This window comes from Scyliorhinus canicula, chromosome 18 (assembly GCF_902713615.1).
Source record: "Scyliorhinus canicula chromosome 18, sScyCan1.1, whole genome shotgun sequence".
NCBI lineage: Eukaryota > Metazoa > Chordata > Chondrichthyes > Carcharhiniformes > Scyliorhinidae > Scyliorhinus > Scyliorhinus canicula.
In genome coordinates this window covers 94811222-94834446 of record NC_052163.1, presented here as the reverse complement: position 1 = coordinate 94834446, position 23225 = coordinate 94811222, and the positions used below count along the sequence as shown (strand labels likewise).

Below are 23225 nucleotides of genomic sequence, written 5' to 3'. Positions count from 1 at the left end.
AACCACCCCCCTGGTATCCACTCTCCCGGTAACCACCCTCCCAGTAACCATCCTCTCGGTAACCACCCTCCCGGTAACCACCCTCCCGGTACCCAACCCATCGGTATCCCCCCTCCCGGTTTCCACCCCACGGTATCCACCCTCCCGGTAACCATCCCCCCGGTATCCACCCTCCCGGAATCCACCATCCCGGTATCCACCCTCTCGGTAACCACCCTCCCGGTAACCACTCTCCCGGTATCCACCCTCCCGGTAACCACCCCCCCGGTAACCAGTCTCCTAATATCCACCCTCCCGGTATCCACCCTCCCGGTATCCACCCTCCCGGTATCCACCCTCCCGGTATCCACCCTCCCAATATCCACCCCCCCCGGTAACCACCCTCCCGGTATCCACCCTCCTGGTATCCACCCTCCCGGTATCCACCCTCCTGGTATCCACCCTCCCGGTATCCACCCTCCTGGTATCCACCCCCCCCAGTATCCACCCTCCCAATATCCACCCTCCTGGTATCCACCCTCCCAATATCCACCTTCCCAATATCCACCCTCCCAATATCCACCCTCCAAATATCCACCCTCCCAATATCCACCCTCCCAATATCCACCCTCCCAATATCCACCTTCCCAATATCCACCCTCCCAATATCCACCCTCCCAATATCCACCCTCTCAATATCCACCTTCCCAATATCCACCCTCCCAATATCCACCCTCCCAATATCCACCCTCCCAATATCCACCCCCCGGTAACCACTCTCCCAATATCCACCCTCCCAATATCCACACTCCCGGTATCCACCGTCCCAGTATCCACCCTCCCAATATCCACCCCCCCGGTAACCACTCTCCCAATATCCACCCTCCCAATATCCACCCTCCCAATACCCACACTCCCGGTATCCACCGTCCCAGTATCCACCCTCCCAATATCCACCCCCCCCCCCCCCGGTAACCACCCTCCCAATATCCACCCTCCCAATATCCACCCTCCCAATATCCACCCTCCCAATATCCACCCCCCCGGTATCCACCCTCCCGGTAACCACCCTCCTGGTATCCACCCTCCTGGTATCCACCCTCCCGGAAACCACCCTCCCGGTATCCAGCCTCCCGGTATCCACCTCCCTGTTACCACCCTCCCGGTAACCACCCTCCCGGTATCCACCCTCCCGGTATCCACACTCCTGGTATCCACCCTCCCGGTAACCACCCTCTCGGTATCCACCCTCCTGGTAACCACCTTACCGGTATCCACCTGCCCGGTATCCACCTGCCCGGTATCCACCCTCCCGGTATCCACCCTCCCGGTAACCACCCTCCCGGTAACCACCTTACTGGTATCCACCTGCCCGGTATCCACCCTCCCGGTAACCACCCTCCCGGTAACCATTGTAGAGTAGGAGTGATGACACCATCTCCTCAGACAGAAGGCAATGAGTCTCTTCCAGTTGGCCTTGCCGTCCAGGTAGTGATGCTGTCATCCCTTTGTGATGCTCGTGACTCTGCCTTTGTAGCTCCAGCAGTCCTTGGACCGTACCCTGGGGCAATCATTGGCCAGGGGCTCAGCAAAATCCGAGGCTCCAATATCTCTCCAAGTGCCGAATCCCTGGGACATTCCTTCTTCCACCTGCCATAGATGTTCAGCTGTGAGCTGCTCACCAGTGCGTGACCCAAAAGCCTGCCTACTAGTTATTCCCACTGAGGCGTGGGTATCTACATTGGTGGCACTGTGACATCTCCCAAAGCTTGTCTCCAAGATGTCTTCCTTGGAGCTACTCAGGACTGTGGTCTCCAGAGGGCATGCGGAAGATCTGGGCTGGTCGACTGAGTGACCTGAAAGAAATGTGAGATGGAATTAGGGCATCACAGGGGCAGACTGATGGGAGAAAAGTTAACTCATGTGAGTTTTGCATGATGGTTGGATGTGTTGAGGGTTCTTACTTTTGTCGCTGGCTCCCACATCCCCCTCTGAACAAGAGCGATCCTCCTCCTCGTCTGCCAGCTCTCTTCTCATTGGGCATTAGGCACCTCAGCTCAGACATGACACTGACAGGCTGTTCCCATTCATGCAGGTTGTGCTCGCGTTTGTCCTGTAATAAGACAGATGGGGAGAGTGTAGACGGGAGTCCTGCCAGGTCAGATGATCATGAAGGCTGGCATGTGTGGGACTTGAGTGGGAGCAGGGACGTAATCAGCAGATTATCTAGTGGGGGGGGGGGGGTCCATGGGGAGTTTGTTGGGGGGGGGGTAGGGTAGGGTAGGGCGCCATGACAAGTGTTGTGAATCTGTGAAGTGGCTGAGTGAGAGATCTCTGTGGTGGTGTGAAGGGTGTGTGAAGGGGTGCAATGGAAGACATTGGGAGGTAGACATACCCTGGCTGCACAAAGAAAGTCATTCAACATCTTCCGGCATTGTTGCTCCGTCTTCTAATGGAGCGAGCTGGCACCCACGAATGTGGTCATTGCCTCCCCGCCAAGGGTGGTGACCTTGCTTGATGATTTTCTGCGGGAACGTGGGTAGAGGATGTCACGCCTCTGCTCGACCCCATTCGGGAGTTTGGTGAGGACCCCTTCTGAAAATCTTGGTGCTGTCTCCCTGGCAGCCATGTCTCCGACTGGACTTAGAGTTCAGGGGAGACATTTAACACAGGCACCCCACTGATTATAGAGATTAAGTTTTCCCGGGGCAAGCGAAACAGAGACAAGCTGCCATGAGAGTGGCATGAATTATGTGGGGGAAGAAAATGTTATTGAAGATGCTGAATATTCAAGTGAGTTTCCCCGTCAGTGAGATTCTTTCCAGCTTTACTCACTGGAACCGACACTTTGACAAAATATGGTAAAATTCCGCCCTGGATCTTTGATAGTCTACACACTTCACAGAGTTAGTCAGAAACATCACTGATATCCCACACACTGCGGACAGAGGTTTCTCCCTGAAATGTGACATTTGGCTTCTTCTCCAAAGATTGGGTCCCAAAAAAAATTAATCAACTTTTTTTTATATAAGTGGATCAAGTTTGGTTAAACTGCTTATCCATCGCAAAATGTAATATCTCAGGCCACAAACGATGCCCTAATAATCCTCCCACCCAATGCATCCTGTCAGCAAACTGCACAATTGTCGTCTTGTAGTCTGATTATATTTTTTCTTGTATCTGGATTATTGGACGGGGAAAGAAATCCCAGGAAGGATTACAGGGATCAGGAATGAAAAAAGCCAGGAGATAATTTTTAAAGGGGAATTATGCCTTGTCCCGATTGTTCAGGACTGTGTTTGCACATTTTATTCTCTGTTTTTGGAGCATTTAAAAACAAATTAGACGGGGCTCGCTGTTCAGCTTGGAGTTTGATTTGTTGAAACGCGTGTCCAGGCCTCAGGATCATAAAACCAGACTACTGAAAATCCAGAAGTGGAGTTTCTGTCTGTCCATGTGCAATGGGCACATAATGAGACTGGGCCCTATGCTGCAACCCACTCCTCAACAGGCTAATCTAAAAATAGGCACTGGGCTCAGCTCACACAATTACAGGGGTGAATGTCAGGCCAGCAGTGGTTCACAGGTAAACCCCAAGGAGTTGGAGGAGGGCACATATAGTGGGGCCCAGAACAGAATCAAACAAAAGCAAAATGCCGCAATGCTGGAAATCAGAAACCAAAAACAGGGAATGCTGGATAATCTCAGCGGATTGGGTAGCCTCTGAGGAGAGGGAAAAAGAGTGAACGTTTCAAGTCCTTATGACTCTTCTACAGAACTTTTCTATAGAGGAAGCCACACAGGCTCTAAACATTATCACCCTTTCTCTCCAGATATTGCTGGACCTGCTGAGATTATCCATAATTTTCTGTTTTGATCCCATCACAGATTCAGTGTCTGTCAAACATCCAGTGGAGCATTGGAGCAAATTCCTGCTCCCCCTGCCTCCACATTCACTTTATCATGGAGTCTGCTGTCTCAGCTCCATTCCTGTGTTAGAAGCTCGAGTGGAGTAGGCTCATGGCTGAGCAACCCTATTTCTGGGCAGTGTCCTTCCGCACACATTCAGTCCCTCACCTATTCATGGTCTGTTGCCAGCTAATTCAACAGGGGGACCAACGTCTGTACAGATTGGGTACTGGTCATCCCCTTGCTAAATTTGTATCTTTTGTAACCATTCAGCCCACAAAAATACCCATTCAGACCCATTTGCACAGATACAGACACACACACAAACATAAATGCACACACACGTGCGTGCACACAGGCACACAAACATCGATGCACACACACCTGATTCACCTGAGGAAGGAGCTGCGCTCCGAAAGCTAGTGATTCGAAACAAACCTGGTGGACTTTAACCTGGTGTTGTAAAACTTCTTACTGCACACACAGGCATATGCATGCACACACATGAACACAGAGACGCATGCGCACACATACACAAACATAAATGCACATATATTTTCACACATAGACACACGCATGTGAACACATGCACAAACAAACATACATGTACAAATTTGCACATATACACAGTTACAAACAATTTCCATTCTTTGACTTCTGTATTCATACATTCCACTTACCTAAATCCATGGCTAGGTGCAGGTTGGCAAGAGTCAAAGCTTGTGCTGGAGGACATTGCTGGTGCCTAACCAGCTCAAACTGCATATCCTAACAGTGCAGATAACTTTCTGTTAGTTGAACAGGTAGAATCCTCCTATCGGTAATAGATCCTGAGGAAATTCCTCATCAGTGGATCAATCAGAAGTGGGTTAACTGTTTTCCTATAGAAGTGGTCTCCAACCTTTTTAAGCACAAGATCATTTTTAGAATCTGAATGTAGCACAAGATCTATTCTGAAAAGTTCAACTTCAGCAGCAATCCGTGGAGGGGGGGAGGGGGGGTTGGGGGGGAGAGGGTGAGTGCTTCATTGGGATGGTGTGTGAAGACTGGGTCTCGTGGGGTAATGTCTATTTAATTGTTATTGTACATTCTCTTTTTACACTATGTTAATGTTCACTCTAGTTTGTTTTGTTATTATTGTTACTAATCTTTTATTATGAAAAATTCTGCAAAACCTTAATCAAAATACTTTTTAAAAATAAAAAAAAAGTTAAACTTTACTAAAAATGCATGCTGTGCCTAACACTCACCTATCCTTAGTGTGATACCTGTGCATATACACTAACTGTGATAGCTGTGAAGTCTGGGTGGTAGTTTGAGATGGCCAATCTCATACAGTCCATCGGATGGGTATTTGTGAGACGAGTGTAATACTTGGACTTGATGTTTTTCATCTGGGAAAAAACAATCTCACAGAAGTTTGTGGAACCAAAGTAGACCTTCGCGATTCAGCTCAGTCAATTTTATACTTTTGTTTGTAAAAAACGTCAAGTCTAACAACCCGAGTGAGCACGGTGGCGCAGTGGATCGCACTGCTGCCTCACAACCCCCGGGGTCCCAGTTTCAATCCCGACTCTGGGTAACTGTCCGTGTGGAGTTCGCACATTCTTCCCATTTTTGCGTGGGTTTCACCCCCACAACCCAAAAGATGTGCAGGGTAGGCGGATTGGCCACGCTAAATTGCCCCTTAATTGGAAAAAATGGGCTTCCTCACCTGAGGAAGGAGCTGTGCTCCGAAAGCTAGTGATTCGAAACAAACCTGTTGGACTTTAACCTGGTGTTGTAAGACTTTTTACTGTGCTCACCCCAGTCCAGCGCCGTAATCTCCACATCTTGGAAAAAATGAATTGGGCACTTTAAATTTATAAAAAAATGTCTAACAACCACACATTGGGATGAGTTCTCCATCTCACCAGCCGCGTCTTTCTCAGCGGCGCACCATCGCTGACAGCGGGATTCTCCATTCCCACCGCTGGCCGATGGGATTTCCCATTGTAGGCACACCCACGGTGCAGATCCGATGGGCCGAATGGCCTCCTTCTGCACTGTAGGGGTTCTACGATTCAATGATTGAGCTGATTCACGCGTCATTATGAGAAATCCCGAGTCTCGGGCATTTTTAATGCAGTTTGGCAGACAATGAGCTGATTCACTCATCATTACAAGAAATCCCGAGTCTGGTGCATTCAGTTAGGTAGGCAACGACAATCGACTTTTCGAGACCCTGGGATCAGCCTGTCGATCACGATTGACTATTTGGAGACCATTGTCTTATAGATTGGTAGCTTGTCGTAAATCATTGACTCCACCCTAACATTAGGAGAAGAATATAGAATGACCCCTTCTTTTTTTTTACGACTGCAACTGATGTTTATTGAAATGCAATGGTTGGTGTGTGACATCTAGACTGTGAAAAACATGCGGTTGCACAACGCACAGACACTCACAGTTATATGCACATATATACACAGCCGTACATTTGCATATATACAACTACATTGCACGTAAAAAAGAAACATAAACACGGTGGCACAGAGGTTAGCACTGCTGCCTCACAGCGCCAGGGAACCAGGTTCAATTCCGACCTCTGGTGACTGTATGAAGTTGTACGTTCTCTCTGGGTCAACATGGGTTTCCTCCGGATGCTCTAGTTTCCTCCCACAGTCCAAAGATAGGCAGGTTAGGTGGATTGGTCATGCTAAAATGCCGGTTAGTGTCTGGGAATGTGTAGGTTTGGTGAATTGGCCATGGTCAACGCGCGGGGTGGGGTAGAGTGACAAGGTTTATGGGGGGTCGTTGCAGACTCAATAGGCTGAATGCATGTATGTGTAGACACACACTCGCACACAACTGTGCAGATACTGACACACATGCGCTCACGCATGCACACAAAAACATATATGGCACAAGTCTTTTATAAGTTTATAAATACATGGTTTAAACCATGCGCTTGTGTGTTTTATTGTCGCCAGACCCCTGTCCTCAAATTGAATTTCAGCCCTGTAATACTCTCCAAGATCCCGAATAATTTTCATGTAATCTTGTTATATTTTATTTAATTTCCTAGCATGTAAGAATAATTCTGATCCAAAATTTGAAATCTAACAGGATTACAAGGGATTCTTTTTGTGCTTCTAATTCTGACTTTTAAATGTCTCTGTTATAAAGTGACAGAAATTCCATTTTTAATATTTGTTAGATGATAAATATAATTGCATTTCTAACAAAACATACTGCTGGGTGGAACCAGTTTACCTCATTTCAGTTCACACATTGTGACACTTAATAATACAATAATAAATCTCCTTAAACACCGGGAATTGATTTATTAAAGCTGTCAGATATAATGTTACATTAAAATTAAAATGTAAAGATGTTAATTGTCCAAGTATCCTTGTTATTCCATCTGCTGTTTTTGTAACTTGACAATTTTCCTATCATATTTTCAGCCATTATTTGAACTCTTTCTTCCCTAATCTTTAGCTTCTCTCATTTTAATGTTTGCGATACAGGTTTCCAAAGCCCATTTACAAAAAATTTGCAGCACAAAAATAGGCTGTTCGCCTAACTAGTCCATGAAGGTGTTTATTCTCCACATGTAACATGGTTAATATGGTAATAATGGGCGACGTCAACTTACGCATAGACTGACTTAACCAAATCAGCACTAATGCCGTGGAGGATGAATTTCTGGAGTGTGTACGAGATGGGTTTCTGGACTAGTTATGTTGAGGAGCCAATGAGGGATTGAGCTATTTTGGCTTTAGTGTTGTTTAATGATGGAGGGTTGATTGACCTTGCTGAAAAAGAGCCTTTGGGAAAGAGTGACCATAATATGCTAGAATTTTGCATTAGGTTTGAATGCGATTTAGTTCATTCTGAAACTCGGATCTTAAATCTGCAGAAGTGACATTATGAAATTATGAGGGTTGGCTATGATGTATTGGGAAAATATACTAAAAGATTTGACTGTAGGCAGACAATGACTAGTATTTAAAGTGCTACACGGTCTACAACAGATATGCATTCCTCTGAGCCACAAGAATCCATTGGGAAAGATAAATCAACTGTACTGAACATAAGAAGTTAAAGATTGCACTAGATTGAAGGAAGTGGCTTATAAAGATACCAGAAAAAGTGGTGAGCGTGAGGATTGGAAGCAATTTCAAACTTTGAGGTCCTGCAAAAGAATGAATTAGAATAGGAAGCAATGTGTCAATTCTCCATTTCAACACATGAGGATATGGGGAGGAGGTCATAGGTTCAAAGCCCCACCTATTCAAGAGTATTTAGGCAATAAACCCTGGCCTTGCCAGCGACACCCCACAAACTGAGAATAACAACCATGACAGAGTTAACGATAGTGATCATGAGGAGGACCTTGGCTGATTTAGGTTTCCCTAGCCCAGCCAAGGGTGTCCGCGGCCTATTAGAGCAGCCCTGTATTGCTGTACTGTTCACCTCCACATAGGCCAGAAAACAGAGCTTAGGCCTACTGGCCTCAGGTGCTCTTTGCCAAAATGGACACTGCTTTTAGCCAGTGAGCAAGATTTTCCAACAGTTACCAACATCCTCAACTTACTGTATATATCTCTGTACTGTGCCTGCTTCAGTCAGCTTTTTTTGTCCCTGTGCAGTGCCTTTGACAGTTAATAAACTGTTTGTACTGCACCCATCACAGGAGATACTTGCCTGTACTATATATCTTTTAATTAGTACATTTTCTATCTCATGCTTGTGTTAACTAGCAGGTTTTCTTAGAACCGTAGCATTCTTACAATGCAGAAGGAGGCCATTCGGCCCATCGAGTCTGCACTGACCCTCTTACAGAGCACCCTACCTCGGCCCACTTCCCTGCCCTATCCCCGTAACCCCATAACCCCAACAAACCTGTACATCCCTGGACATAAAGGGACAATTTATCATGGTCAATCCACCTAACCTGCACATCTTTGGACTGTGGGAGGAAACCGGAGCACCCAGAGGAAACCCACGCAGACACGGGGAGAAAGTGCAAACTCCACACAGACAGTGACCCGTGGCCGGAATTGAACCGGCGCTGTGAGGCAGCAATGCTAACCACTGTGCCACAGTGCCGCTGTACTATACCATCTCCTATTCTAATTCAAGGTTAACCTGTTTCCTTATTGTTTCCAGCATCTTGAGAATAGGTGTCATAATAATGGGGAAATCTCATCCAGCTGAGTTCCAGTAAGTCACAGATATAACAAAGTTTACATCACAGAACATTTTTCCTCAGCGGTCAGTTTTATCTCAGTGAATGTTTCCTGGGCCTTGATCTTGATAGTGTCAAAGTCCATGTTTTGGATGGTCCCCAGAAATGAGTCATTACTTTCTTCCTCATCTTCATCCTCTTGGACCATCTTTGCCAGTTCCTCAGGGAGTTCCACATCGCCCCCAGCCAGTTGAATCTGGCTCTCATCTTTGTCACTCTGAATCATGCAGGGAAAATCCAAAAAAAAACCCAGATCAGTTAAGCAGTTATGTCCCTTTCTACATTGCACCCTCCTCCCTGATTCGGGTGATGAATACTGGCTTTGCCAGCAATGCCAAATTCTTGAAACCTAATTTTTAAAAAAACACCCCCAGCAGGGTTAATGAAATAGTGATCATGATGGGCACCCTGGCTGATTTTCTTTTCCTGATCCTAGTCAAGGGTCACTGAGGCCTGTTAGAGCTGTCCAATATTGTTGTAGTGTTCCCCTCCACATGTACCAGATATCAGAGCTTAGACCGACTGGAGAGATTAGGCCATTGAGTTGGATGGTCAGCCATGATCATAATGAATGACGGAGCCAACTTGAAGGGCTGAATGGCCTCCTCCTGTTCCTATTTTTCTAGATTTCTGTTTCTATTAGTCCAGGTAGCTCTTTGCCACAATGGACACTGTGTTTACCCACTGAGCTGTTAGGGAAGCAAGATTTCCCACCAGTTCCAACTTCCGCAACAGTCAGTACATTTCCCTGTCGCACACCTGTTTCAGTCGCTGTTGACAAATTGCCTGTTCAGCACCTATCACAAGTAATACATGCCTGTACTCTATCTTTTTCAGTGTATGCATTTTCTATCCCATGTCTCCTCATTGGCATATTGCCTGTACTATATCTATCACAGTAAGAAGTCTTACAACACCAGGTTAAAGTCAGGTGAATCACCTGAGGAAGGAGCAGTGCTCTGAAAGCTGATTTAAAACAAATCTGTTGGACTTTAACCTGGTGTTGTAAGACTTCTTACTGAGCTCACTGCAGTCCAACGCCGGCATCTCCACATTATATCTATGACAGTCATTATATTGCCTGTACTGTACCTGTGATAGTCAGCATATTGGTCATACTGTATTTGTGACAGTCATTGTATTGCCTGTTCGCTACCTGTGACAGTCAATATGTTTTTGTACTCTACTTGTGACAGTTGATATATTACCTATATTTACTGTGACTGTTGGTACATTTCCTGCCGCTTGTTTTAGTCTATATATTCCTGCACTGTATCTCTGACAGTTAGCTCATTTCCTGTGCATGACCTGTGACACTGGGTTCATTTTTTTACTTTACCTGTGATAGCCGATACTTGTCCCTCATATGTAATCGGACTGTCGCCCTTTCTGCTTTTCGCTGGGTGAACGCATTGTCTCGTTCAATTCTGGAATGGGAAAGAAATGATATTTGAAAACGAAGAAATCAAGGCCTTCATTCCTATTCCGAATTGGGTTCTTTTTAATATGCAACTGAATTCCATGTTAATGATTCAAACTCTGCTAATGTCAGAAATATATATCTGGGTGTTGTAGTGGGTTAGCCACTACCCTTTTAGCTCTGGCACCTACGCTCAATTCCAGATCAGTTGGGTCTTCAGAGTTAACAGAATTCCTCCTAAGTTGTCACTGATCAGAGTCTTCGGTCTCTGTGCTACAGATCAGCCACGATCGAATTGAATGGCAGAATGGGATGGAGGGGCTGAATGGCCTAGTCTTGCTCCCATCTGAAAAATGTGCCTCAGCTGAGGTACGAGGGGATGGTAATGCCTGCAGAACAATACCCAGCAGGTGTCAATGCTGAGTAGGAAGGTGACATCAAACCGGATTCCCTTCTAAATGTGGAAACAAATAGGGTGATTGAATCAGAGAATCACACTAAATGCCTGGAGGATGGAACAGCAATGGAGGGGTGTGGGGCAGGCGATCAACATACTACTGTATAGAGTCACATTGCACTCCTGCTCCCTTCAGGCACCACAGGAGCATTGATAAACCTGGTCTTAAACAGATTCACCTGGCTTTGTTTGGCTGCTGCACAGGCCATGGGCCCGGCTGGAGCAGAGCAGGCTGGCTCCTGCTCCATTTGGCGATCTCTAGTTTCTGGAGGTGGAGTGTTACAGTTCACTCAGGGAGTCCGAGCTGTTGTGACAATTTGCACTTCTAACATGCATGTTGTAGTCTGGGGCTGTGGAGAGTGATGCCCTGTAACCTCCTCGACCGTAGCAGTTAGCCTTCTTCCCATCACGTGGCCCACCAGGATTCACTCCTGCTCTCACCACCTATCATCAAAAGGATTTGCAGGTGGCTGCTGAATCAGTTTGAATTTCTTTGGTCATCAGGGCCTTGAGGGGGACTTGAACCTGGAGCTTTTGGCTCAGAGGCAGGGATGCTACATGGTGCGCTACAATCTCCTCTCTAGTTTCCTACAGGCCCCTCATTTCCATCACGAATACCTAGAAAATGGTCCAGTTCAATAACAGTCATTCGTCCTGGAAATTGGCCCTCGGTGTGGCTGCTTCACGCCCGTAAATTGGCTGCAACATGATCCGATTTCTATCCGGGTGTTGCCTAGATTGCTAATTACCTGGGCCATAGGACCTGGGGCCTAAATACTGGCTGGAATACTGGGGGTGAACAGCTATGCTATGCTTTGAATTACACCATGGGATCTCATACGTCACCTGAGGGAAAACACAGCATCTTGGTTTTACGTCTCATTCAAAAGATGCTGCAAAGGCAGCTCATAGTTACCAAGACCTCCAGGATCAATCTGGGGCTCTTTCTGGTTTTTGGTCGAGATCTTAAAGAATGCCACACACACATCAGAAAGAATAGGGGACAGATTGTCCTTGGGCCTCACCATCTTGCATCTTGGATTCACTGGGGAATAATTTCCATTGCAGTTTATTCCCTCAAGAATCAATGGAAGGGTTGTGCGCTGTCCCATGGCAGTGGCAGTAGTGCAATGGGAGTGGCACATCCTGCTCCCTCACAAGATGGCCGACTATCTGCTCTCCTGCCATTCCACCAATCAGGTAAAAGAAAGATACTTGCATTAATATAGCTTCTTTCTTGACCTTAAGAAACCTTGAAGTGATTTACAGCGAGTGAAAAGTTTTTGAAGTGTATTTGCTGTTTTTGGCCGTACCACCTTGCAGAACGTCTCTTCTTCAGATAGTGCCATGGAATCTTTTATGTCTAACTGAGAGGGAAGACAGGCCCACAGTTCATTGTCTCATTTGGAAGAGGCTGTAAAGGCAGCTTGGTCTGAATGCCCAGCAGCAGCTTACAGGACTGGCAGGCCCAGGGCCTTGGGTGTCACTGATCTCAAACATCTCAAAGGCCCTCATTTGAGCATGAGTAGCTTTTTCCCTGCCCATGGGACCCTGGAGTACGAGCTCCCAGATAGGGGGTAGCCGCCACCCAGCTCGAGCTCATTAGACCTACATATAAAGCCGGCCCAAGAAGGGCCCAGAGCTGTTGGCTGTCCCAACAAGGGCTAGACTGGGAGAGAGTTACTGCCGTGGGCAGAGTATTGTCATAGTTTAATAAATCCTTGTTCCAAAATCACTGGCTTCCTCAGTTGCTAAGCCTCTCATACTGAAAGCAGTAAGGGGGCAGCTTGTAGGAGCAGGCGAAAAATCTGGAAAGGACACTAGACTAACACCTGTACAATTGTTTTGTTTCATGACATTTGTGCAAGCCATCAAAATGTAACAGGATAAAAAATTATTCATCTGCCGGCAAAGCCATTGGTCTAACAATCTCAGAGGTCACCGATATCAGTGTTGGCCTGTGCTCAGAATTACTCTACTGCCAGGCAGAAGGATTGGGAGAGATGTTAGTCAGGACTATTATTGTGGGCTGTCATGGGGTGGATGGTTCACAGCCTGGGTTTGGGTGGGTAGAGTGTGATTGAGGAGGAGAGTGAACCATCATTTCAGTTGACCCGAGGAGTTGAGCAGAAAACTAGAGGTTTATGGTCCAGAGCTGTGCCAAGGGATGTCAGAGATTCTCTTTCAGGTCAGAAATGAAGCCGTGGCCCTATTTGAAATGAAAATCACTTATTGTCACAAGTAGGCTTCAAATGAAGTTACTGTGAAAAGCCCCTAGTCGCCACATTCCAGCACCTGTTCAGGGAGGCTGGTACGGGAATTGAACTGTGCTCCTGGCCTGCCTTGGTCTGCTTTCAAAACCAGCAATTTAGCCCTGTGCTAAGGATCCCATCACATTCATTGAAGGGCAGCATCTCTCATGTACTGGCCTTCAATCACTTTTTTAAAAACTGATTATGTTTGAGGGAGTTTGCTATGTGCAAATAGGCTTCTGCACTTCTATATTGCAACCACAACTCTGAGCGCCATTTTCCCATCACATTGTGCCAGGCGTTGATCGCATTGCACTGGGTACATAGCGGGAGAGGCCAAAAATTGTTTTAACGTCGGGTGCTGAGCCACGCTTAATGCACCTGATCCGTGGCACCCGACTTGATCTGGATCACGCCCTCGCTGGGCATGATCCAGATAAGCATATCTAAATGAGTCATTAGGATCATTTAAATATGCGCAGGGCATTTGAGGCCACAGCTTCCTGGCTCCCGGTAGTCACCAGCCGCACTGGCCTGGTCTCACACCAATGCAAATTAGTACTGGTCAGATGTGTTGGCCACTTTGGGAGCACTGAGAGGTCATTGGAGCGCCCGAATGGTCAGGGCAGGCCAGTGCACCCAGATAGTGCAAACCTCGCACCCTGGCAGTGCCAACCTCGCACCTTGGCAGTGTCAACCTGGCACTATAAGAGTGTCAGTTTGGTGCTGCCAAGGCAATGCCCAGGTGCTAGGCTGGCACTACCAAGGGGTGGGGCCTGAGGGGGCCATTCCCATGAAAGGGAGGGGTTGAAGGGGGTGTATGAAGGGCGGGGGATGAATGGGGGGCTATGACCAGGGTTTATGCAGGGTGGGTGAAGGGGCCCTGAAAGGTGAGGGACCGAAAGGGAAGGGGACTTAAAGGTGGGCATGCTCACTTGGAGGGATGACGACACACCAATGCGTTTTGAGTTGGAATGGGTGTGAGGCCAACACACCCTCATGCCTGGGTTGTGTGGGGGTGCTGTGACTCGGACTTTTAGCAATGGGGTGAGGGGAATGCAAGAGGTTTTTCAACCGGGGCCGTGGGTCGGGGGTTTTATCCATGTCTGCAGGGGGGCGCAATGTCCGTGGGTGGGAGCGTGGGGAACACTCAACCTCACTGAGATCTGAGCACCCTTTAAAGAGGTTGCCCGGATCTGAGGAGCTGGTCTTGCTGGCATCTTTAGCTCCCCACTGCAGAAAAAAATTACGGTGGGATTTTCCAGCAAGAAACTCACGAAACTCTGAAAAAAAGATGACGTGTGGGTGAATACTGATCTGGATCACACCCAAACACCCAGCGGCAATCACGTTAGTCATTATTTGGGGAAACTGCGCCCATTATATTTCTGAAGGACTTCATTGCCTGTAAAGTGCTTGGAATTGTGTGGTGGCAATGAAAGGCGCTATATAAATGCAGGTCAAGCCTTTGCAGAATGAGGAACCCCGGGATCTCTAAGTCAGCTGTGAGTGCTGACACTGAGCCAAGTGCCTCAGGAGGGTAACAATCAGAATGTCAAGGTCCTTTTGCATTGGTCACTTGAAGTACACAAATGATTGGCTTTGTAATTTATATGTGACCCCCCCCCCCCCCCCCCCCACTGGCTTGCTGGCATCCACTGCGGCCCACACAGGCAAACCCTTGGCCACCCTGTTGACACTGGAGTTCACCTGTGTGAACTCCAGTGTCTCTCTCTCTCTCATTGCTCGTGCGGAGGCTGGCCACTCGCTTTGTGTCACAGGTAAATCCTGCTTAAAGCTCCTTCACCCTAAGCTGATGCTGTCAAAGTTTAGCCTCAAATCCTGGATTGCACTAGATACCTGGCTTGGTGAAATAGAAGGTTACTTAGCCCAGTATGTTGGCACTATAATTACCATATTTCCTCAGATATAGGACACATTTTTTCAATCCTGTGCAGGGATTTGTAACAGTTTCTCTTACTGGGTTGGTTTGAACTTATGCAGAGAATTATGTAATATACATGGTAACACTTCTAGTGCAACAGGGAAATCGCCGCCTTCACAAAGCATAGGGATGCGTAATAAATGCTGGCCCCGTCAATGATGCCCTCTATGCCCCCAATGAATGAAAAAATGTACCATCTGCTTTCATTATTTCTAAAGTTAATTCAGTGGCTCCTTCTATTCAGCCCTCCCACTGATAGCCAATCACGTTGTACTGGGGAGAGAAAGCAATAGATGGGACTGCAAATTAATGCACCTTCCCCAAACCGCGGGTGGAATTTTACAGTCTGCCCTGCCAGAGGGATTTTCCAGTCCCATCAAAGGTAATGGACTTTAGAATGGCTCACTGAATTTTATGGCCCCGCCCCCTCCGGGCCTATACGATTCCGCCCCATACACTGAACTGAAATGAACAGCTCAGTCATTTACCTTATCTCTAATGATAGCCCTGGTATCCCAGCCTGACATTGTCAAGCTGTGTTGTGTCCTGTATTCTCCTCTCCCCTCTCAAAGGCACTGACTCTTGAAGCAGTAACACTTCCACAGGCACAGTCTCTTTTCTAGCACCTCGTCCATTTCTCAGTGCTGGGATAAAAGTTTTGGCAAGCTGTTTGACTGCAGGTGACATCGTAGCCAAGCCCAATCCTACCCTTATCTGATATTCACATACATGTAGCTACAAGCAGAAGACACTACCTTGCAATCAGGAGAAGGTGTCCAGCCCAATTCTTCCCTATCTGAGGGAAGATGTGAGGCTCAATTGTAACATCCTTGTTGCTACCTAGTGCCCTGACTGTTAGGCAAATAGTGCAGACTGCCTGGTCTGTGTGGTGCAGTAACACACTAGGGATGAATTCCAACACTGAGATGAGCAAGTTCCTTCCCTGAATAAGATTCAATGTCAAGTTGTTTGCTAATGTGTACAAATGAACCATATGGAGCATAGCAGTGAAGCTCCTCCTTAATGTGTCCCTTAGGATGAGTGACCCTCTTCCCAGTGTCACTCAGATGGAACCAAGTTGGTTTGTCTATAGAGCCTGACAAATGCTGTTCTATAAACCCCCAGGCACGAATTCACAGCCTGGCCCACAGTGTGGATTGAGATTAGGGTTTAGAGCTATCCCAGCAATATTTGAGTAAATGAAAGGACTCTATTAAATTGTAGGCCCTACTGATTAATTTTCTCCCTCTCCTTGTGAAGAAGCATTTGGCCAACACTTGGCAACTACCTGCTGCAACCAGGCGCTCATTCTGGTGGGGTGGGAGGGGGGGGGGGGGGGGGGGCACGATAGTCACAGGGGAGGGGTTGGTGAAATCACAGACAAAGCCCCATGTCCCAACATCCTACAAGACAGAGCTACAGTGTGCAACACTCTTGAGTGAGATACCCTGGCTAGAGTTTGGACTCTCAATAAGTGTTTTGTGAAAACTTTGTAGTTCATGGTTGGCAATAATGGTTCAACAACATCTTCTCACAATAGACTTCTCTGGGTCAGGTTCTTGGTCCTGCCCACTAGGGGGAGCATTTTGGAGCAGGAGTGTCCTCCATGTATGAACTGGTCTAAAGTGGAGCCTTTTGTCATTAATTTCTCCTGTCCTCCACCCTATTACAGACCTTCCCTTTTGCTCTTCCCACTCCTTCCCTCTCTTCACTTGCTCAAAATTTTCTTCCAGAAATACTGTTGTACCTCAGTTCTGATGAAGGGTCAGCATCTAGCTAAAACATTAACTCTGTTTCTCTCTCTGCAGACGTTGCCTGACCTGCTGGGTGTTTCCAGCATTTTCTTTTTAAATTGCAGCTTTCCAGGATTGGCAGTACTTTTTGCTTTTTGTCTGGCGTGTAGCTGACGTAGGCTGACACTGATGGTGGCTGTACTCACGCACGCATACCAGGGTCCAATCACATCAGAGCAGGATAGTCCAGAAGTGCTCAGCATAGGCCTTGGGAATGTGAATTTGTTGAGAGAAGCTTTATTGATCATGAGCCCAGTACCTTTCAGGGTGTGCGTACATTTTTTGCGCAAACTCCCAGTTTACGCAGCACAACTATTTACCCACAATGGAGTGTACACATCACAAACCTTATCTGTTGAGGTGATGGTTTGATAGTCTTTCACTGGTTACCTCGCATTGGAAGAAAGTTATAGACACAGAGACTGGCCTCAGCACCATCTCCGCCTCACAGCCCAGAACAGACATCTTGACTGCTCCCTTTGAGAGCTCAGCCACTACCCCAGACACAGAACACACTGGACGGAGAATGGTTGAGCTGACAAAGCAAGAGGATTGAAGCTAACCTTTGAGCAGATGCTGGGAGGTTTAATGGAATGAGTTACCTGGATGGTAACTCATTGGAGCAGAGAAGGTTAAGGAGAGATTTGGTACAGTAAATAAACAAACACTGATTCCAATAGCTGAATGACCAGAAGAGACAGATGGTAGGTGATTTGCAAAATGAACCAGAGGCGACATAAGGAGAAACTTAGCAACGAGTGGGAAGTATTGGGATGCAATATCTGATAAGGTGATGGATACAGATTCAAATCTGACCGTCCGAACAGATAAACACTTGAAGGATTAAACATTTGGGGATATAAGGAAAGAACGAATGTGGGACCATGTGATGATCGGAATACCTTGCCCCTTTAAGAGGCTTGTGATGATCGGAATACATTGCCCCTTTAAGAGGCTTGGAACCCTGGGGGACTCCGCCTCTGGCTACGCCCCCTGGGAAACAGTTGTTAAGATGAGACTCCATTTTGCGAGCACACTTCTCATGGAGGCTGCCATTGTTCACTGCTTATTAAAGCCTTTGATTACTGACCTAACTTTCGTGTCGTAATTGAGAGTGCCTCAGACCAACAGGAATATTCTTTGAAAGAGCCAGTTCTGACTTGGTGGGCTGAAAGCTAGAGCTGTATTAGTCTATGGACTTCCAGTTAAATGGGCTCAGTACCACCTCCTCCACACGACCCAGGACGATCACAGCTTGGATTTCTGCCCCATGCTGAATTACATGGTCTCAGCTGCAATGGTGAGGAAGGCAGTGCTCCCAAACACAGCTTCCCAGAGCCAGTTAGGCTCAGCAACCTCACTCCTGATCGTGATAAAAAAGTTAAGTTGCTGATATAAGATGGCACTGACTCTGTGAATGGAAAAGTCCACAGATTCTCAAAACCTTGGGACTTCCCAATAAGCACTTTGTAGCCATTGAAACTTTGAAGTGTTTATCATTGTACACAGCTAGATCTCACAAACAGAAACCTGGTAGTGTCTTGGTAATCTGCTCCAGTGAAGTTGGTTGAGGAAGAAGTACTGGCCAGGACGTTGGGAACACCCCCTGGGGCACCGTGGGATCCTTCGGGAGTACTGGAAATAGTGAATATCTCATGTGAAAGATTGCACACTCTCAGGTCTGTACTGTTCTGGAGCATCAGCCTAGATTCTGTGATGTTGTCTCTGGAGTGGGAATTGAACCCACAACTATCTATCCACTGACTCCTAGTGTCAGGTCCCTGTGAATGGGCCTTGAGAGTTTGCATTTTGCTGCAGCACCTTCCAGAATTAAATAGTTTGCTCAGGACAAAGTTGAATCTCAACAGAGGCTCCATGAACTGAACATGAGTGGGAGCCAGTATGCCTTGACATAACTCTTTCAGGATTCATGTACCTTCTCAGCAACCAGCCAGTGACTTCAGGTGGTCCATGTGCACAAAGACCAAGGCACAATTATGCATGTTTTTTTCATTCTTCTTTCATGGGGTCTGGGCGTGATTGGTACAGCCTCCATTTTGCCCATGTCTAATTGCCCCAGAACAGAACATTTCAGAGGACAGTTAAGAGTCAGCCACATTGAGCTGGGTGTGGAGGTTCCCTTCCCCGAGTCAGATTGATCTTTACAACATTTGGTGATTGTTGGCCTGGTCACCATTCCATCCATCCATCATCTCTTCCATGCCTACAGGCACATGGAGCGGACAGAACACACACTGATGTCTGTTCCCAAAGCTAGAATTTCCTGGGAATTTCCAGGTTGCTAACCTGTCACCATGAAGAACCATGAAGAACAGGGGTGGGACCCGAACCCTCAGCTACCCGACTCAGAGGCCGGGACACTACCCACTGCCCCACTGGGCCTCCTATATGGTCACCATTACTGAGACTAGCTTTATATTCCACATTTATGAATTGAATTTCAATTCCTCAAGTGCCATAGTGGGAATTGAACCCATGTTCCCCCTGGATCATTAGCCTGGGGCTGTGGATGACTAGTCAGGTTTGTGCCACTACCTCACCCAGGTTAACAGGACTATCAGGATTTTGGTACAGCTGACAGGAAATTTAAAAACAAATGCAGGTCCTAATTTAATGTTTTACATTTGGTGGTTTGACTACTACTAAGAAAATGAAGATAATGCGAGAAGTATCAAATATTGGTATTTTAACAGAAATAATGCAGAGTTAAAAATTTTTATAGATTAATTTACATTTAATTGACACCATTGTGTAATTTCACTTCTTGTTAGATATACAAATAAATGAAAAGACAGTGGTTTTCCAAACCAAGGCTCCAAAATGCCTATTAATACTCGGTAACGACTGCTGTGTATACTGAACTTGGGCTGTGATATATGCAACTACATTGGGGGCAATTCTCCGAGCCCCGCGCCGGGCTGGAGAATCGCCACAACCGAGCCACGACGCCCCGCGCTGTTGCGCGATTCTCCGAGGTGCGGAGAATCGGTACCATTTGCGGCGGCGCGTTTGGCACGGCGCCGGCCGCTGGAATCGGCAGGGCCACCAATTCTCTGGCCTGGATGGGCCGAGCGGTGGCACCAATACGACAGAGTCCCGTCAGCGCCGTTCACCCCTGGTCGCTGCCGGCGGGAACTCTGCGGGAACGGTCGGTGGGGGGCCTGTGGGAGGGGGGATCCTTCACCGGGGGGCCCACCGATTGGCTGGCTGGCCCCTCTACCCCGCCCCCCCGGGCCTACGTTCTGGCACTGCCGGCCCCTGTACACCGACTCCATCTTCAGTCGGGGCCTGTGCGCTAAAGAAGTCCCCCGCACATGCGCAGGATGGAGCTTGCGTGGGTTGGCGTGGTGCCCATTTGGCGTCGCAAAAGGAGGCTGGAGCGGCGTGAACTGCTCCAGCGCCACGGCATTCACGACGGCGCAAACTCTTGGGCCCAATATTGGAGAATCGCCCTCATTATTTCTCAGTTCCAAATGTTCAATTCTGTTTCTGTAGAGTTCATTCTAGAAGCTACTGTTTATAATTCTAATTGAATTCTAAGAAAACCAATTACCTTCTAATTAACAATCAAAGGAGTGATTCAGAATCGCAGAATTGTTATGGTGCGGAGGGAGGCTATTTGGCCCATCATGTCTGCACTGGCTCTCCAAATGAGCAGCATGAGTTAATTCCATTCCCCTGCCTTTTCCCCGCAACCTTGCACATTGTTTCTAGCCAGGTAATCATCTTGAATACCTCGATTAAATCTGCCTCCATCACACTTCCAGGCAGTGCATTCCAGACAGTGCTGGGTGCTGCATTTCCAAACTATATTTCTATGGCTATGAATATTTATTTACAATATATGCTGACAGCACTTCAGAGTGTGGGAACGTTTGCAAATCAATGGAGAGATTAGAATTTCACTTAAACAGACGCAGTGTTAGTTTTAATATGGCCTCGCCCCATGTACACGTAGTTACTTTTGGAAAAAACAGATAATCCTAACTTGTGTTTATCTTTAAAACTGCTGTTCTCACAGTTGCGTGCTTTCCTTTTCAATCCATTGGCCCCTGTTGCAACACTCACTTTTCCTCCAACAGCTGCCTCTGGTATTCCTCGAATTCCTCCCTCGTCATCCCCGAGCTTTTGGCGGTCGGCTTTCCGTCTCCTTCTTCTGTTTTTTCCTCTTCTCCGCCCTCTCCTCCTCCTCCACCGCCCGTCAGATCTTTAATCTTGCCGCTGATCATGTTTTTGAGAAAGAATGTCATTTTGGCAGCAACTAGTCCAAATCACAGGGAGGAAAGGTAGGCTCGTGTTCACTGGAGCAAATGTGTGTTTGAAGGACACGTAAGCTGCAGGTGTAATTCGTAGACATCGAGTTAAACAGCTTAAATCATTATAAGATGCCACAGTACACCATTGAGCTCTTTCTCCACTCAGATCTAATGGTCAATTATCCCTGGTTTAAGGACCTCCATTACCTCCCCTTGAAAACACATCACACACAAGTGGTGACGTTTACTTTTGTGTTTGCAAGAGTTGTCCCATTAACGTTGGTAACATTTACAAAGAAGATGTTGCTTATTTGAAACAATCCACAAAGGATTTGGATAAATAAGGAAAAACTCTTCGCAATGGCAGAAGGATTGCTCAGTACACAGATTCAAGATTATCAGAAGAGGAGGCAGAATGGAAATTAGGAGTTTTGTTGAACGCAATGATTTTTTTTCTGGAGTACATTGCTTGTACAGAAAGCTGAAGGAAGCAGGTTCGATTGTAACTCTCAAAAGGGAATTGGATATCTACTCGGAAAAGGAAACATTTGCTTGACTTGAGGGAAAGACTAGGGATGTGGGGCTAATTGTATTGACCTTTCAAAGGAATGATGGGCTGAATGGCCTCCAACTTCTGGCTGTAAGATTCCAACGTTTTCTTTTAACTGAATTCAAATTCTTGAACTACTACGGTGGGAGCTGAACTCACGTTCTCTGGCTTATTAGCTTAGGCTTTTCTGTGTTACTAATCCAGTAACATAATCACTCCACTACCATACCTGAAGTAAAAATATCACACTGTGGATACTGGCGATCGGAAACAAAACAGAAGTTGGAGACAACCGGCAGGTCAGCAGAGCCTGTAGAGAGAAGGAAATAGGCCAGAATTTCACCCTCCCCTACCGGCAGGTTTTTAGGCCTGGGGTGAGGTGGGGTTTTTGGGAGGGGGGGGGGTTGAATTGAAGGAATGGGATTCCCTCCAGGTTTCTGCCCACTCTGACAACACAGCGATTTTATGCTGGGGTGGGCAAGGTCTTGGAAGCCCACCCTTACCCCAGTTGAGGACCAATGAATGGCCACTTCAGGGCTGTTTCCTGCCCATGCTCAATTTCTAGGCCAGCAGGAGGATTGGATGCATGTGGGGGAAGGCCGGAAATCAACAGAGTTAGATCTTGGGTGGAAAGGTTTTGGGGGTGCGGGGTGGGGGGGGGGGGGGGGGGGGGGGGGGTGGAGGCAGCGCCTCAATCAGAGGCCCCATTCTGAGGTTGGGCATCCCCACCTTAAGACCCCCTCCAGACCTTCCTCCACCTCAGCCCATCCATTCCCTTTAAACCCTGATTGCCCCTTCATGTGCATCCCCTCCCCACTCCCAGATATTCCCTACCCTCTCTTTCCTAGGACCCCATGAACTTACCTGGGCCTGGGCCTCTGGTGCCCGGACTTAGTCTCAGGCATTCTCCTGTGATTAGAACCATCACAGAATTCCTACAGCACAGAAGGAGGCCATTCAGTCCATCGAGCCTGGTTGCCCTCTGAAAGAGCACCCTACCTCTGCCCACTCTCCTGTCCTATCGCCTTAACCCCATAACCCCACTAACCTGAAACTTTTGGACCAAAGGGCAATTTAGCATGGCCAATTCACCTAACCTGCACATCCTTGGACAGTGGGAGGAAACCGGAGCGTGACGTGGCCAAGGGACACACAGAGTCCAGGAAGCAAGACACCGCCATCCGAAAAATTCAGGCCATAGAGTTAACGTTTCATCAGAACTGGCAATGCCAGAGAGGAACAGCTTTTGGAGGTCAGGGAAAAGTGTGGGGTGTGGGGATCTGGCAAAGTGTAGTCTGATTTCTGTGGTGGAAGACAGGCAGGTAAACCCTATCCATCTTGTACCTGTTCTCTGTATGGTTTGCCCATTGTAACAGGGGGATCAAATACTGATTTGGATTGGCTGTT

General features: G+C 47.3%; 1 protein-coding gene and 1 long non-coding RNA gene across 2 annotated transcripts in view; one reads left to right on the top strand and one right to left on the bottom strand.

Annotated features, from left to right (window-relative positions):
- Positions 1-8861: 8861 nt before the first annotated feature.
- On the bottom strand, positions 8862-21358 carry LOC119953124 (complexin-4-like). Its single transcript, XM_038777004.1, has 3 exons — positions 21081-21358; positions 10464-10551; positions 8862-9341 (listed from the first exon to the last, which is right to left on the bottom strand). The coding sequence occupies exons 1-3, from the start codon at positions 21260-21262 to the stop codon at positions 9123-9125; spliced, it is 489 nt and encodes a 162-aa protein (XP_038632932.1). The 5' UTR covers positions 21263-21358; the 3' UTR covers positions 8862-9122.
- A 26-nt stretch (positions 21359-21384) lies between these two features.
- The window catches only part of LOC119953125, a 45943-nt gene continuing 44102 nt past the window's right edge, over positions 21385-23225 (top strand). Inside the window, exon 1 of the long non-coding RNA XR_005457963.1 lies at positions 21385-22117. This is a non-coding gene — a long non-coding RNA (uncharacterized LOC119953125). The remainder of the gene's footprint in view (positions 22118-23225) is intronic.